The 15,950-nt window shown below is 39.6% G+C and overlaps 1 protein-coding gene across 4 annotated transcripts in view; it reads left to right on the top strand.

Moving 5' to 3' along the window:
- The first annotated feature begins 4,919 nt into the window (after positions 1–4,919).
- The window catches only part of LOC110451484 (beta-hexosaminidase-like), a 24,953-nt gene continuing 13,922 nt past the window's right edge, over positions 4,920–15,950 (top strand). The window contains exons 1-8 of one of the 4 annotated variants that reach the window (XM_021499523.1): positions 4,920–5,007; positions 6,587–6,752; positions 8,098–8,126; positions 8,612–8,680; positions 8,898–9,701; positions 10,177–10,610; positions 11,532–11,812; positions 15,203–15,410. In XM_021499523.1, the coding sequence (XP_021355198.1) occupies positions 6,637–6,752; positions 8,098–8,126; positions 8,612–8,680; positions 8,898–9,701; positions 10,177–10,610; positions 11,532–11,812; positions 15,203–15,410 (1,941 nt within the window). In that variant the 5' untranslated portion in view covers positions 4,920–5,007; positions 6,587–6,636. Of the gene's footprint in view, positions 5,137–5,649; positions 5,738–6,586; positions 6,753–8,097; positions 8,127–8,611; positions 8,681–8,897; positions 9,702–10,176; positions 10,611–11,531; positions 11,813–15,202; positions 15,411–15,950 lie in introns of those variants that run through there. The other 3 variants (XM_021499525.1, XM_021499524.1, XM_021499527.1) reach the window with 3 other exon arrangements.

The following is a 15,950-nucleotide window of genomic DNA, read 5'->3' as shown; positions in this document are numbered from 1 at the left end:
GATTCTAGTAGTCTACATCACACAGGAGTGATAGATTATATTAGTATTCAGTCAGTCTTCAGGTTGCTACCCGGTTGTTATATGGTCTGCAAACTCTTTTAGAACAGACTAGAAATATTATCTTGCCTTGACGCTTAAGAACGATTTAGGCTTCTTAAGAGATTTGCTGCTCCTTCCTGCTTAGATTTTTTTTTTATATTTAGATTGGGAATCGGATGGTTGACGTGTTTACGTGTTTTTGGCGTAGTGTTGTTGTTACTACGGGTGAAGACGGATGAGAACTGGTTCAGTAGAATGTGTGTTAATCCTTTACTGTCACTGACTAGTCAGCCCTGTGACTTTATATCTGCCACTCCTAGGTTGTCCTGTTTACTTGATTTTTTGTATTTCCATAGTTGTTCTGATCTAGTGCATCTTGTATAACATTGGTTACTTTTCCGTTACAGTCTTTTTGAAAGTGTTACTCAAGTTTTCTGTCTTTTTGGCTTGATTTTAAAGGTTTTGGTTTTTCTTCAGCGGTTCCTTATTTTTGTTGTTGAACCATGGTAGACTGTTGTTGGATTTTTTAGCTTGAATTTTAAAGTGAGTCAAGCAGATGTTTTTAAAATTTCAGTTCTGTTCTCAACTATGGTTTCGATTTCCTCTTCTATTTCCTCCCAGTTTCCTTTCCCCACATGTAATAATTCCTTTTTGGTGTTTTCTGATTATGTGGTTTGGTGTCCATGTCAGTGACAATGGTGTCATGGTCCGAGATACCTGTTTGTTATTTGATGCTTGGATTAGGCGTGGGTTTGTAATAAACACTAGATCAGGTAGGCTCTTTTCTCTTCTAGGTTATTCTTGGATTTGCGTGATGCCTGCTAGCATGCTTGTATCGAATATCTGACGTTAGCTTTCTTAGTCATTCACTTCGTTTCATAGAGCCAGATTGTTCCCCGGTTTTTTAGTTTTATCTTGGAACGTGTCTCTAGTCCAGCAGTAACCGATGTCAAGACAGCTCCCGCTTTTATTCCACGATTTCACACTCCTGTTTGCTGATACAATATGGTTCGAGTTATTTCCCCTTATTGCCCCCGATTTGGATGGGTTGTGGTTTGGAAATGAACTTGATCAGTTTATTTGTTGATTTCCAAAATGGCTGTTTCACAACAAACTAGATCTGATTTGAACTTGATCGAAACAGGTCTCATTACGTATGTTGAAAGATTTTGTTTCTCCGATGCACAAGAATTCATGAAAAGCAATTTCCCAGACATTAATAGGGGAACTTCACGATTATCTCTCAGCATCAACTTTCATTACTCTGGCAGTTTCCATGTCATCTGGTGTCATGAGTGGGTACATGTAGGGTGGTCGGGTTGTGCAGTGGATAGAGCACTTGCCTTTCAACAAGGCGACCGGCGTTAGATTCCCCGATCGGACATGAAACGGTATCGGGTCACCTGCCCGATCTCGTGTGTTTTCTCCGGGTACTCCGGTTTCCCTCCCTCATTAAGACTCCCCGCGCGCTTACAGCCGTGCCAACAAGAGTGATTAATATAAGTTGAAATAACTTGTTTCATAATTGTTGTAAAATAAATGAAGTTTATATCATATGTTATAAATGTGGACATACACGTAGGACGCCTGAAGTAGGTAGACATGACCACGTGTCAGGCAGCTATATTTTAAGAAGCATACTATTAAGGTATTCGCGATCACAACAATCCCTCTGGTCCTCCTTCCTTTTTGAAGGTTTAATTCAGTTGGTGCATGCAATAGATGTCATGCCATGTCCACCGGTACCAATAGCGCATTCCATTAGCAGGTAAATAGTTCGTTTCGTCACAAATGGAACGTTCCACTAAATGAAACGCTGTAGTTGTTATCTAAACGGTTATCATTGGTTGAGAGATCAGGGGTAGCATGTTCGATAGCTAGGGGTCACGACCTCTATGACAAACTTGAAGGTTATGTACGTATGCGCCATCTTTTGGATGATGCAAGTAGACAAGTTTGATGATCCTTTGATATACAACAAAACAATCCCGCGGCAGCATAACGAGAGCATATGGCTGCGATNCCCATACACACAACTATCCCAGACTGGAACAACCTCCCACCAGACCTGGTCTCATCTGAATCTCTGGGAACCTTTAAAAGTCGTCTCTCCTCTCTACACAATTTAATTAGCTCTACTCTCACTCTCTTTTCCTGTAAATCTTCAATATGATGAAGTAGGTCGAGTATCAGGTAGAAGCAGAAGTAATATAATTACTATTTTTTTTACTATCTTCCCTATCAGCTGTTTATCTTTCCTGTCTGCTCTTTCTTTCCATTGGTGTCTTCGGGCAACGGTCTTAATTTATATCCATGAACGTTTAGCTGTTGCTGGGCCATTATAACCCCCATACAAACAACACAACTGTGTACGTACTGTGACAAGATTTGAGGTCTGGTAATATGAAAACTTAAAATGAGGGATGCCTTTTCCATTGATTAAAAAAACTTCTGAATGTGGAACATGTTTGGAACATGTTATTGATAAATTAGATTTTTCCACTGAGACGTTTGTAAGTCTGCTGTGAGCTTTGATTATCATATCTGGTATATCCTCGATATCCAGAAGTTACGCTTATCTACGCTCTCTACAGCTTCACCCCTGGATATCGATAATTACTTCCCTGTTGTATCTGTATTGAACAGCAATGTCCGGATGCCGAGTGGTTGTATGCTCTAAACTTCCGTTAATGCATCGAACTTCCCTAAGAAATGATAACACCGGAATAGCCTTAGTCCAGCCATGTATCCCCTGAACATTAATATATAATAAATCAGTCACTCAGATTGTGGATGATATGTTTTCCATCGATCATAGCCTAGTAAAAGTTTTCCAAAACGACGTATACTCTCAAAATTTCTTATTCTCAAAACAAGTACCATACGAGGAGTAGGACATGCTTATCCTAACAGTATATCTGATTTCACCCCCAGTCCCAACAGTATATCTGATTTCACCCCCAGTCCCAACAGTATGTCTGATTTCACCCCCAGTCCCAACAGTGTATCTGATTTCACCCCCAATCCCAACAGTATGTCTGATTTCACCCCCAGTCCCAACAGTATGTCTGATTTCACCCCCAGTCCCCACAGTATGTCTGATTTCACCCCCAGCCCCCACAGTATGTCTGATTTCACCCCCAGTCCCACCAGTATATCTGATTTCACCCCCAGTCTCAACAGTATGTCTGATTTCACCCCCCGTCCCAACAGTATATATGATTTCACCCCCAGTCTCAACAGTATGTCTGATTTCACCCCCAGCCCCCACAGTATGTCTGATTTCACCCCCAGTCCCAACAGTATATCTGATTTCACCCCCAGTCTCAACAGTGTATCTGATTTCACCCCCAGTCCCAATAGTATATCTGATTTCATCTCTAGCTTTTGCAGAGATTAATGTTTATCCTGTCATGTATACTTGTTACAGAAAAGTGCTTTAATTTCGCTGTGTCAACATTTTGCATTTTCATAATAATACCTAGAGCAGAATTCGCGCTTCACATGATTCACGTGTGTCAGAATTCGTACACGACAGACAACTTCTGGTGAAGTTTCTTAATTTCATGTGTTTGGTGTTGCCAGTTTGACATTGAGTTAAATGATAAAATGTAGATATTGTTTTTACTACTAATTAATTAAGATGATAATAGAACGAGAATTTCTATAAAATCAAACCTAATATTCTACGTGGAACACCGTGCTAATAAGATTACTCAAAAGACCGATAACACCGTATTCAATATTACTGTAGACCGCTTAATACTTTACTCATCGACTGGTTCGCCCGTTGTCAGTATAATGTGATCTGGTGGGGGTGTCCTGCTGGGTGTCTTCGGCAGTATGTTTCAGTGAGGTAGCACTATAAAGTTGGCATCAGTTCCGCACTATCACAAGGAGACACACACTAACATATCGCAGCCTCCCAAAACACGCATGCATCATGCACACATAAGAGGCCGTCCTTAAATGGCCATAGCTGTTGATAGGACGTTAAACAATACTAAACCAAACCAAACTAAACCAAACTTTACTCATCAGCTGTCAATACATGCCATTTTAAATATATTTCTTTTCTATACAACACTCTCTAGTTTAAATTATATCATCATTTTTACATCTTTCAGGCTATCTTGTAATTTCTGCTCCGTTTACTTTCAAAAATAGAAAAAAAAAGTTTTCTGAATGTACGCAAAACATCGGGGCTAACAATAGCAAAATTACGCTCACCTGCTGACGTGCTTTAGTCGCATCATATAATGCTACACCGCAAGATGTATTACTATAGTGCAATGTGTTTACTCGTATGATCAGCAAAAAGAAAACTCGAACAACAAAATCAATTTTAGTTTTTGTTAATTTTAAACATGCAGTGATGTGATCTCTTGTACATTTAAATGAAGCTGAGTAACTTGTACTGTCGTCAAATCATGACTGAATTTGTTCTGGTATTTCTGTTGTTTTCGTGTCAAATTAAATTTTGCACAATTATCTAGTCTTCAAACTACGGCAAATAAAACATTAATCAACAATCTCTCATAGTTTCTAGTTCTGTTTCAATTAGAATATCTTGATAATGTGATAGAACTTTATTAATATCAATTACTGTTAATTAATCGTCGACGTCACGCGCACCTGCAGCGGTTGAATAAGAGATAATTGCGAGGTACAATATCTACGTGTATATATCCGAGTTAAACTTAAAAGAACAAAATCAGTTTTTAAGTTATTTCCTTTAATTGTCATGATCACAAAGTAGCCAAGGGTTAGATAAAAATGCCAATATGTATATATATATATTGTCTGTGCAACGCTTCCGATGCACCCGGCCTTTTCATCCTGGGGTGAAATTTCTGTTGACACACGAACTGTCGCGTGGTAAACAATAAACCAGCACCGGAACTACTCTTCGAGTCAGAAGAGCTACCCGACCATAACAGTAGAGACAGCCACGTCGTAAGAAGTCAGGTAAAGAGATAAGTAAGGTCAGGAGAGCTACCCGACCAGTGGAGACAGCCACGTCGTACGAAGTCGGGTAAAGAGATAATTAGGGTCAGGAGGGGCGGAGAGCTACCCGACCAGTAGAGACAGCGTCAGGTAAAGAGATCATTAGGGTCAGGAGAGCTACCCGACCAGTAGTTAGAGGCAGCCACGTTGTACGAAGTCAGGTAAAGAGATCATTAGGGTCAGGAGAGCTACCCGACCAGTAGTTAGAGGCAGCCACGTTGTACGAAGTCAGGGAAAGAGATCATTAGGGCCAGGAGAGCTACCCGGCCAGTAGAGACAGCCACGTCGTACGAAGTCAGGTAAAGAGATAATTAGGGTCAGGAGAGCTACCCGACCAGTGGAGACAGCCACGTCGTACGAAGTCGGGTAAAGAGATAATTAGGGTCAGGAGAGCTTCCCGACCAGTAGAGACAGCCACGTCGTACGAAGTCGGGTAAAGAGATCATTAGGGCCAGGAGAGCTACCCGGCCAGTAGAGACAGCCACGTCGTACGAAGTCGGGTAAAGAGATAATTAGGGTCAGGAGGGGCAGAGAGCTACCCGACCAGTAGAGACAGCGTCAGGGGAAGAGATCATTAGGGTCAGGAGAGCTACCCGACCAGTGGAGACAGCCACGTCGTACGAAGTCGGGTAAAGAGATAATTAGGGTCAGGAGGGGCAGAGAGCTACCCGACCAGTAGAGACAGCGTCAGGTAAAGAGATCATTAGGGTCAGGAGAGCTGCCCGACCAGTAGAGACAGCCACGTCGTACGAAGTCAGGTAGAGATCATTAGGGTCAGGAGAGCTACCCGACCAGTAGAGACAGCCACGTTGTACGAAGTCAGGTAAAGAGATCAACTAGCATAACGTCACGCTAGTTTCAGGCTAAAACATTGATGTGTTATCTGTATCATTGTCAGATCGCAGGGGTTCATTACACCACAGGAGTCAGGACAGCAGTCTAACAGGTTTTTCATATTTTATTTATTTTTATTTCATATACAGCTTGTTATAGTTATACAAAACGTCAGACTCCTGTGGTTACACCGGTGGTCAGATCGGTCAGACTCCTGTGGTTACACCTGTGGTTACACCGGTGGTCAGATCGTACACATAACATGTATTTATCAACAGGGACCTGAAAATTTGTTACCGCATCATGTATATTTGGACCTAAACTATTGTGTTCAGAGTAATTTTACATGTTTTAGCGGTAAAAATTCAGTAAGTTTACTCTGAACACCTTAGTTTAGGTCCAAATATAGCTGTAACAAATTCTCAAGTCTACTGTTTATAATTACCTACCTGCAATAAGGTAGCTTTTTGACGACGAGAGAATTTTTGTTATTGTGGTCGGGGCAGAGGAGGAGGCCGGGTATTAATATTAGTCCTAGTATCTACCTACTTCAAATTAAACCATTATCATGATCAGATGGTGGGTTATTCAGATCACCCTGCGTCCTGGTCTGTAGATTTTGAGCTCTTGATATTTGTTCAATGTAAATTAGCTAAATAAACTGATATTAATTCACATTGTTTGAATTATCTCCCCTTTCTTCCAGTCCTCTTGAAGATTTGAATAACATATGGAGGAACTGCTGAGACAACAGCTATGATTCCACGTTCTTGTCGATCCTATCTCTACCAAATTGGTAGTAGGAACATCCGGGCAGCCATTTTGTTCATCGTTGCTGTAGCGATTCTGCTGGCTGCCAGGGATTATCTTCAGTAAGTTCTTTTTTCTCTCGAAGATGAAGTCTTCTAAAATATCATTACAACATTTTTATCTGTCACAGGATCCATGAAAACAATAAGGGAATATAAAGTTTCCTGTTTATTGGTATGTTAGTTCAATCCTCTTCACATAATGGTGTCATTAGTCAAAGTAATATGTGACATTAAGAGAAATCTGATATTAAGGGGGGAATGACATTAAGAGAAATGTGATATAACAGAAAATGTCAAATTGACGGAAAAGTGACATAAAATGAAATGTGAATCAATGGAAAAGAGACATTAAGAGAAATGTGACATAAAGGGAAATACAGCATCAAGGAAAATGTGTTATTAAGGGAATTGAAATATATAATAAAATGTGACAGCAATGTAAATGTGACATTTAATGGAATGTGAATTAAAGGGAAAAGTGATGTTAAGGGAAATGTGACATAAAATAGAATGTGAATTTAAGGGGAAAGTGATATTAAGGGAAATGTGACATAAAAAATAATGTGAATTTAAGGGGAAAGTGATATTAAGGGAAATGTGACATAAAAAATAATGTGAATTTAAGGGGAAAGTGATGTTAAGAGAAATGTGACATGATATAGAATGTGAATTTAAGGGGAAAGTGATGTTAAGAGAAATGTGACAATATGGGAAATGTGACATTAAGGGAATTGAAATATATAAGAAAATGTGACAAATGGAAATAGGAAATAATGGGAAATGTAAAATACAGGGAAATGTGGAATAATGAAAATGTGAAATAAAGGGAAATGTGACATTAAATTAAATTTGATATTAAGGAAACTATAGCATTGAAGGAAATGTGATTTTCACAAAAAATAAAGCTTAAATGTGAAAATAAACCCTTTTTTTATGTTTTAAGTATAAGCTTATACGTAACATTTGAAGAAGTCTAAAAAAATCAAAACCAAAGTTGTGATAATAGACCCTCAGGGCCATTACCAGGTTGTTTGCAGACATTTATTATAGCTTGTACAGGTAAATGTTTATTTGACATGCTTGGTAAATACCTTCAAAACTTAATATGAAGGAGTTGATCTCAAAATCAAACTTAATTAATAAAATGTTTAGATAGAAAAGGGGCAAATTAAAAAAAATATGACATTAACTAAAATTGATATTAAGCAACGTGACATTAAGTGTTACCTATTATAGAAATATTTTATGAATGCAGAAATTGGCCGTTTTGTCAAATAAATATGGGTTATAATGGACAATGAACATTCAAGTCTGCATGTTCCTCCTCTTATAAAGTGGCTGATATCACAGGATGGTAAGCCCTCATGATTGACCTTTATACTGACACTACTATTTTGTTTTCCAGTAGCCCTGGAAAAGTTCCTTATAAGACACGTGAGTTTTATGTTCATTTAATTCTGGTATTTGTACTGGTCTAGATTATGGTTGGGTAGATTTTCCATCACAAAACAAGAATCAGGAAAAGTTAGCACTTTTATAACATCAGGAAGTCGATACAGAGTAAAAGTCATATATATAAAAAAAATGTTTTGATTAATGGAGACTGATAATTAAGTCTATCACATATGGCAATACATTATTTTTCCTGTACTAATAATGTATTCACCCCTGAAGACACATTTGAACTCTTCCAATTCAAAGGTTGGAATAGTTCACTATGAAATTTCAGGGGTGAATGAGTTAAACTTGAAAATTCTTGATCTTATGATGTGATACTAATGAAACATCAGTTTACCACTTTAACTCCGACATATTATAATGACATTATGTCTACATCACATCAATTATTTGCAGTTGAAAACAGTTCTGAGATTTCCTGTCTGGTGTTAGTAACTCTAAACGTCTAATTATCTTTGCAGAGAAAGTGATGAAGTGGAACCCAGCACATAACAAGGACCTGTTCCTCATTCCAGCAGTGCGACCCAAAGGTAGGTCAACTGATGGATGTCATAGGTCACAAGGGGTCAAAGGTCACTAAAATTGCTTCATTTACTCATTCACCCCTGAAGACACATTTAAGCTCTTCTAATTCAAAGGTATGACTAGTTCATTATAAAATTTCAGGGGTAAATGAGTTAAAATAGCATTTTTTGCTATTTTTAGAATTTGATTAATTTTGATGCATATTCCATTTTTTTTTCCAAGTTCATCATGTTAAACCTATAGACAAGAGCGAAGTTATGGCCAAACTAGCCCAGGCCAGAGGGCCTCTGGAACACCCACTGCTGGCACTCCAGAGTCACGTGGGGCAGGTCCAGAAGTCCAAGGAGGACGAGGCCATGGTGGAGTATATAGCCACAAAGACTAAGGTGGAAATTGGGGTCCTGACCAATATGGAGGATGATTGGACGTGTTGGTTACAGGTAACACTGACAAACACTGGGAAGGCGACTATTTCGTATGGACACTGGGAGATATACTTCCATTCCATTCGCTTCCTGCAGATAAAGGATCGTCCATACCCATCAGGTATTCTCATCAAAGACACTGCGTTCCGTTTATTTCACGTGCAAGGGTCGCTGTACCGCCTCGTCCCTGAGAACGGATTATTCATCAACTGGCCTGCGGGTAAAGAAATAACACTTCACCTGGAAGCCAAGGCTTTCTTGATCTCACGATCTGACTTCTTCCCTAATTGGTACGTAACTGCACCAAAAGTTAAACCCCTCCTTATCCAATCCACAGTTGACGGCAATCTCTCGTTCGTCCAACCGTTTGACACGTCTAGTAAATGGAAGAGAAATAAACAAGACCAATATAATCCATTTACCGCCGAGGATCGATTCAATCGGAATTTAGTAATACGAGACCTTGGACATCAGGGATCCTACGTCACCCCAACGCCCGTCCAGGTCAGCTTTGATCCGATAACAAAGGTTGTTATGGATACGAAGACTTGGCAGATTTTCCACAATGGAAAGTTCTCAAAGGAAATCAACTACCTAGCAGGTAAGATTCCATGACTTCTAAAATATGATTGTGTTACCAGGGAAATGTCACAGATTTTAATTGTACATAGGATTAGTGTTGCCTTCTAGCTTCCAGCTAGAGGAATTTCCCTTTAGCTCAGTGGTAGAGTGTCCAACTAGGAAACTGGTGATTGAGGGTTTGATCCCCAGTGGAAGCACACTATTCTCTTTCCTGTTGCAATTGGTGCCGTGACCTGTTCAGAAATATGGGATAAATATATTGACCCACTTCACTTTTCCACTGTAGTCCTGATTAATTCATACATAAAACCAGCTAAGTAATAAAACTGTCTTGGATGCTGAGAGACAACCAATATTGGAAAAAAATTGCAGTAATATATTAAATGAGAGTATCAATGCCATGATTGGTGAAATATCAAGGTTTCTTTTCAATAACTTGTCATGTAAATAATTATCTGAGACGGTTGATGAAACAGGTCACCTCTGATTTCCAGATCTGTTTAAAATGGAGGTGAGCAGTGTCCAGCCGTTGTCTAAATACATACAGATTGTGGAGAAGAAGGTTTTCCCTTTGAAGCATGCCCCAACTACAGTGAAGGAAGCGTACACAGTGGAGGTGACCCCAGACGTCGTGACCTTAGCAGCCAGTGACACGGCCGGAGCATTTTATGCGGCTGTCACTCTCTATAGTTTGACAAACCGTGTCAATACAGGACTGTGGGAAGTGCCGGTCGGTAAGGTCATAGATCAACCTCGTTTTCGACATCGTGGTCTGCATTTGGATGTTGCACGGAACTTCCGGCGTAAAGATGAAATATTGCGTCTTTTGGATGTCATGGCCATTTACAAGTTGAACAAACTTCATCTTCATCTGTCAGATGACGAGGGGTGGAGAATAGAAATACTAGGTCTTCCGGAGCTCACTCAGGTAGGGAACATTTCAGAGCTCACTCAGGTAGGGAACTTCCAAAATTCACTTAGGTAGGGAATTTTATGGAGCTCACTCTGGTACAGACACTTCCAGAGCTCACTCAGGTAGGGACCTTTCTGGAGCTTACTTAGGAAGGGAACCTTCCAGAGCTAACTGACAGGAAACCTTCTCGGGGCTTACTCAGGTAGGGAACTTTTCGGAGCTCACTCAGGTAGAGAACCATTTAGAGCTCACTCAGGTTGGGAACCTTCCCTGAGCTCACTCAGACAGGGAATCTTTCCAGAGCTCACTCAGGTAGAAGAAAAAACACTTTTATTTTACAAGTATTATTAAACAAGTTATGTCAACTTATATTAATCACTCTTGTTGGCCTGGATGTTACCGCGCCTTGGTGAAAGGCAAGTACGCTATCCACTGCACCACCTGACCAGTCAGGTAGGGACCTTTCTGGAGCTCACTCAGGTAGGAAACCTTCCAGAGCTCACTCAGGCAGGAAACCTTCCTGGGACTTACTCAGGTAGGGAATTTTTCTTGAGCTCACTCCGGTAGAGTATTTCCTGGGAGTGTCGTGTACCTGTCTGAGAGTGTTAAATAAGATAATACATTGAAATGCTACTAATTTTGTGTGATTAAAATAAGGATTATGTTCATGGAAAACACAAATATGTTCCCCTATTTTCAATAAAAAGTACTTGATTAAAAAAAGTTATTACTAATATTTGAGAAAATAATGATAAAAATACTAAAATAATTTAACTCGCCCTACACTGTACATGGAGCTGAAACACCAGCACGCTCAACCATGTTTTTGTTTACGTGATGTTGATTGAGCATTAGATACCTTGGTCCTGGAAATTAAGAAATCTTACTCTACTTCAGCACAGATAAATGATTGAAAAAATCTGTATTTTCGTATAGGTTGGGTCGAGACGTTGCCATGGTGACAGTAAGTGCCTGTTCCCCCAGCTTGGGTCTGGCCCTGAGGCCGAGTACCCGGGCACCGGGTACTACACCGTCAATGACTACTGTGAAATCCTGAGACATGCTGATGCTCTACACATTCAGATCATCCCCGAGATCGACATGCCGGGACATAGCCAAGCCGCCATTAAGGCTATGGAGGTCCGTTACTACGACCTTCAGGAGAAAGGTCGTGGACTGGAGGCTCGACAGTACCTTCTCAGTGACCTCTCGGACAAGTAAGTCGGGCTCACATCCTAAACTATTGTAATGAATGGGGAGTTTTATTGGCTTTTTAGGTCACACTGAGCTTTTGCTCAAGTGACCTATTCTGATCGCTTTTTGTCCATCGTCGTGCGTAAACTTTTTACATTTTCAGCTTCTTATCAAGAACCAGTGAATGGAATTTTTTCAAACTTGGTCAGAATCATCGTTGGAAGATGATCATGAGGCTACAAAATTGTAAAATTGGGATTCCTACCCCAACCCCAGGGGCCAGGGCATGGGCCCAAAGGGAAAATTAACCAATATTTCAAAAATCTTGTCCAGACTCAGAGGTACTACAGTCATTTTCTCTGCATGGATAGAAAGATCATCAGGGGCTTTATTTAAATTGTAAATTTCAGGACCCCTGACCTATCCATTCTCCCTTGGGGAGGGGGGTAAAGTTGACTATAGTTTATAGGGGAACAACACTTTTGGGTATATTTTGACAATTTTCTGTAGGAAATTATTCTTACTCGGTGAGAATCATCCTTGGAGGAAGATGTTTTTCAAATTGTAAAATAGGATTCCTACCCCAACCCTAGGGGCCAGGGTGGGCCCCAAAGGGAAAATGAACCAATATTTCAAAAATCTTCTACACCAGACTTGGAGGTACTACAGAGCCATCCGTTCTCCCTTGGGGAGGGGGTAAAGTTTACTTTAGTTAATATAGGGAAATAACACTTTTGGGTATATTGTATCCATTTTCAGCAGAAAATTATTCAAACTTGGTCAGAATCATCTTTGGTGGATGAGGGTATTACATTGTAAAATTGGGATTCCTGCCCCATCCGCAGGGGCCTGGGGCATGGCCCCAAAGGGAACATTTACCAATTTTTAGCTCACCTGGTCCGAAGGACCATGGTGAGCTTATGCCATATATACTGCAGAGTCCGTCCTCCGTGCCCCTGTCAACTTTTCCTTTAAAACGCTACTAGTCCTGAACGGCCGAGTAGATTTTGACTAAATTTGGTCTGGAGCATCCTTAGGTCAAGGGGACTAAATTTTGTATAAACGATAGGTGTGGCCCCCTGTGGTCAGAGGGCCGGGGTCCAATAGGGGAAATAGAGGTAAAACCTTTAAAATCCTTTTTCTACCGTAGTGATTAAGGGATTTTATCATAATTTGGTCTGGAGCATCCTTGGGCCAAGGGGACTCAATTTTGTATAAACGGTGGGTCTGGCCCCCCTGGTGGCTGAGGGGCGGGGCCCAATAGGGGAAATATAGCAAATTCTTTAAAAGCTTTCTGCTTCTGTAGGAATGAAAGGATTTGTTCCATATTTGGTCTTAAGCATCCTTGGGTGAAGGGGAACCACTTTTGTATAAATCTTGGGTCTGACCCGCTAGGGGCCTGAGGGGCGGGGCCCAATAGGGGAAACATAGCAAATGATGGCACTGATGGCATGTTTAATGTAATGTAACAAAAAGGGAAGAAAAGTAATTAAGAAATAATATGAGTAGCAGCTACCATTAAATGTAACAAATAAACCGTATGAAATCAACAAAAGGATTAACTTTGAATTGCAAGCATTAACTTGAACGAACAACTTATTCTCTCTTTGCGTTTTCAAAGCATAAACTATCTGACTTTTGGTCAGTGTAGCATGTCAAACGCCCCTCTTACTACTATAAATACTCTACTGAGCCTGTTTAATCTACATACATTCATATAGACTAGTATTGTCAGGAAATATTTGGTGTTAGGCAAGGAGATGCACTTTGGTTCTTGTACTCTAAATCACAGGAAAATGTGTTTTTAAGTAAAAAGGCATTGTGGGATAAGTATGAAACTTTCAGAAATTAAATATCATCATATAACTAATATCTATGCCAGGTTACATGCTTATCCCCAAATGCCTTTTATGTACAATCAGCGGATAAACATTGGAAATAGGCAGAACATTTGATAAAACAATGAAATCGGTTAACTTTAACGATTAAAGCAGATACTTTCCTTGAGGCTAGGAGACTGAAAATTACCAGCAAATCAAACTCCATACATTAAATCAATCATTTTACAGAAGTTGTGGTGGCAAATGCAATTTTTGATTTGTAAGTTAACTTTGATAAGTAAAAAAACAAACCAGTACCTGGAACTCACTTCAGCCACAGGTGTTATATATAATATACAATACTAACAATTGATATCTTATACTTATAGCATATAAAGGGTGTCATGCACCTTTTAATTCACTTAAAATTGGGAGATACTTGAAAAAGCCAAGTTTGAGATGTATCCAGAAGCCATAACTCAGTATAAAACAAAAGGAAAGTATGTAGTCAATATGCAATTTATGTAAGTCTACTTAAATGAGTGAAGTTGTAAATTTCAAGTCAAAATATTAACTAGAAAGGAAATTATTGAGAAAACAAATTACTTTTCAATTGAAAATGACCAAAAAAGACCCCCTGACGTAATCCTTCTTTTTATATAAACAATCTTTAAGTGACGATTGAATTTCTGTCATTTTTCATTCTGTGACATATGCCTGTCTAATTTATACATGTTTTCAAAAACAGAAATGGTATTATTTTGGTTTTTTAAGCTCATTTTGAAAACAGCAAACTATATTTGTGATTTACGATACCCCTTTTGGTACCCCCAGAAACCCACTTTCGGTCAAAGTTTTACCTTAGTTTTTTCGCATATCATACAATAGGACATCTTTGAACAAAATAAGGAGGTGAAAATCAGAATATACCGGGGCCCAAAAAAGGGCCCTATAGACACCCTTCCTTTGGTATGAAGCGTCCTTGGGTGAAGGGGAACCAATTTCGTATAAACGGTGTTTCTAACCCCCCTGGAGGCAGAGAGGTGGGGCCCATTAGGGGAAATAGAGGTAAAACCTTTAAAATCCTTCTTCTACCATAGGGATTATAGGAGATTTTATCCTAATTTATTCTGGAGCATCCTTGGACCAAGGGGACTCAATTTTGTATAAATGGTGGGTATGAACCCCCTAGGGGCATAGGGGTTGGGCTCTGTTTGAAGTTTGTTCTTGCTATATCTCAAGTACTGGATGGATCTTTCTGAAATTTCATATGTACTTACAGCACCTACCATGGGGTGCTATATCTTTACTTCATACCAATTATTTTAAAGATATACAGGTGAGCGATACAGGCCCTCTGGGCCTCTTGTTTATTTGTAGAATATGACTTAAACACATATTTCTGAATAGTTATAAAGCATTTGAAAGGTTTTGATTTGTTGGTACTCTTTATCTAATACGTACAGCACTCCAGCAAGGACTAACTATTTTATCTTGTGTTGTGTCTAAGTTTGGTAGCTTCGTCAATTATTTAGTTTCTTGTTTTAATATGTCAGTTTTTATCGCATGTTATCTTATTTTTCTTTTTGTTAGGTCGGATTACTTGTCTGTACAGTCCTTCAAAAATTCAGCTATAAATCCGTGTCTGGAGTCCACATATAGTTTCCTACATCATGTGATCATGTCTCTGAAAGCCTTGCACTCCGATATTCAACCTCTGACCTTTTACCACTTCGGAGGTGATGAGGTCCCAAAGGGGGCCTGGGTCAATTCCAGCGCCTGTGACACCAGCTCTCTACAGGTAAACTAAGCCTTACAAGGCAATTTCAAAATATTCTATTGTTTAAACAGCTTAACATACAGTAACACCTTGTTATACTCTCACCATTATGTACAGTAACACCTTGTTACACTGTCACCATTATGTACAGTAACATCTTGTTATACTGTCACCATTAGGTACAGAAACACCATGTTATCCTGTCACCATTACGTACAGTAACCCCTTGTTATACACTCACCATTATGTACAGTAACATCTTGTTATACTGTCACCATTACGTACAGTAACACCTTGTTGTACTGTCACCATTATGTACAGAAACACCTTGTTATAATGTCACCATTACGTACAGAAACGCCTTGTTATACTGTCACCATTATGTACAGAAACACCATGTTATACTGTCACCATTACTTACAGTAACACCTTGTTATACTGACACCATTACGTACAGAAACACCTTAATATACTGTCACCATTACGTACAGTAACACCTTGTTATACTGTCACCATTAGGTACAGAAACACCATGTTATACTGTCACCATTACGTACAGAA

Source organism: Mizuhopecten yessoensis, unplaced genomic scaffold, assembly GCF_002113885.1.
Source record: "Mizuhopecten yessoensis strain PY_sf001 unplaced genomic scaffold, ASM211388v2 scaffold6069, whole genome shotgun sequence".
In the NCBI taxonomy this organism is placed as follows: Eukaryota; Metazoa; Mollusca; class Bivalvia; order Pectinida; family Pectinidae; genus Mizuhopecten; species Mizuhopecten yessoensis.
Note: the sequence above shows the minus strand (reverse complement) of the source record. Positions and strands in the feature narration are given on the sequence as shown.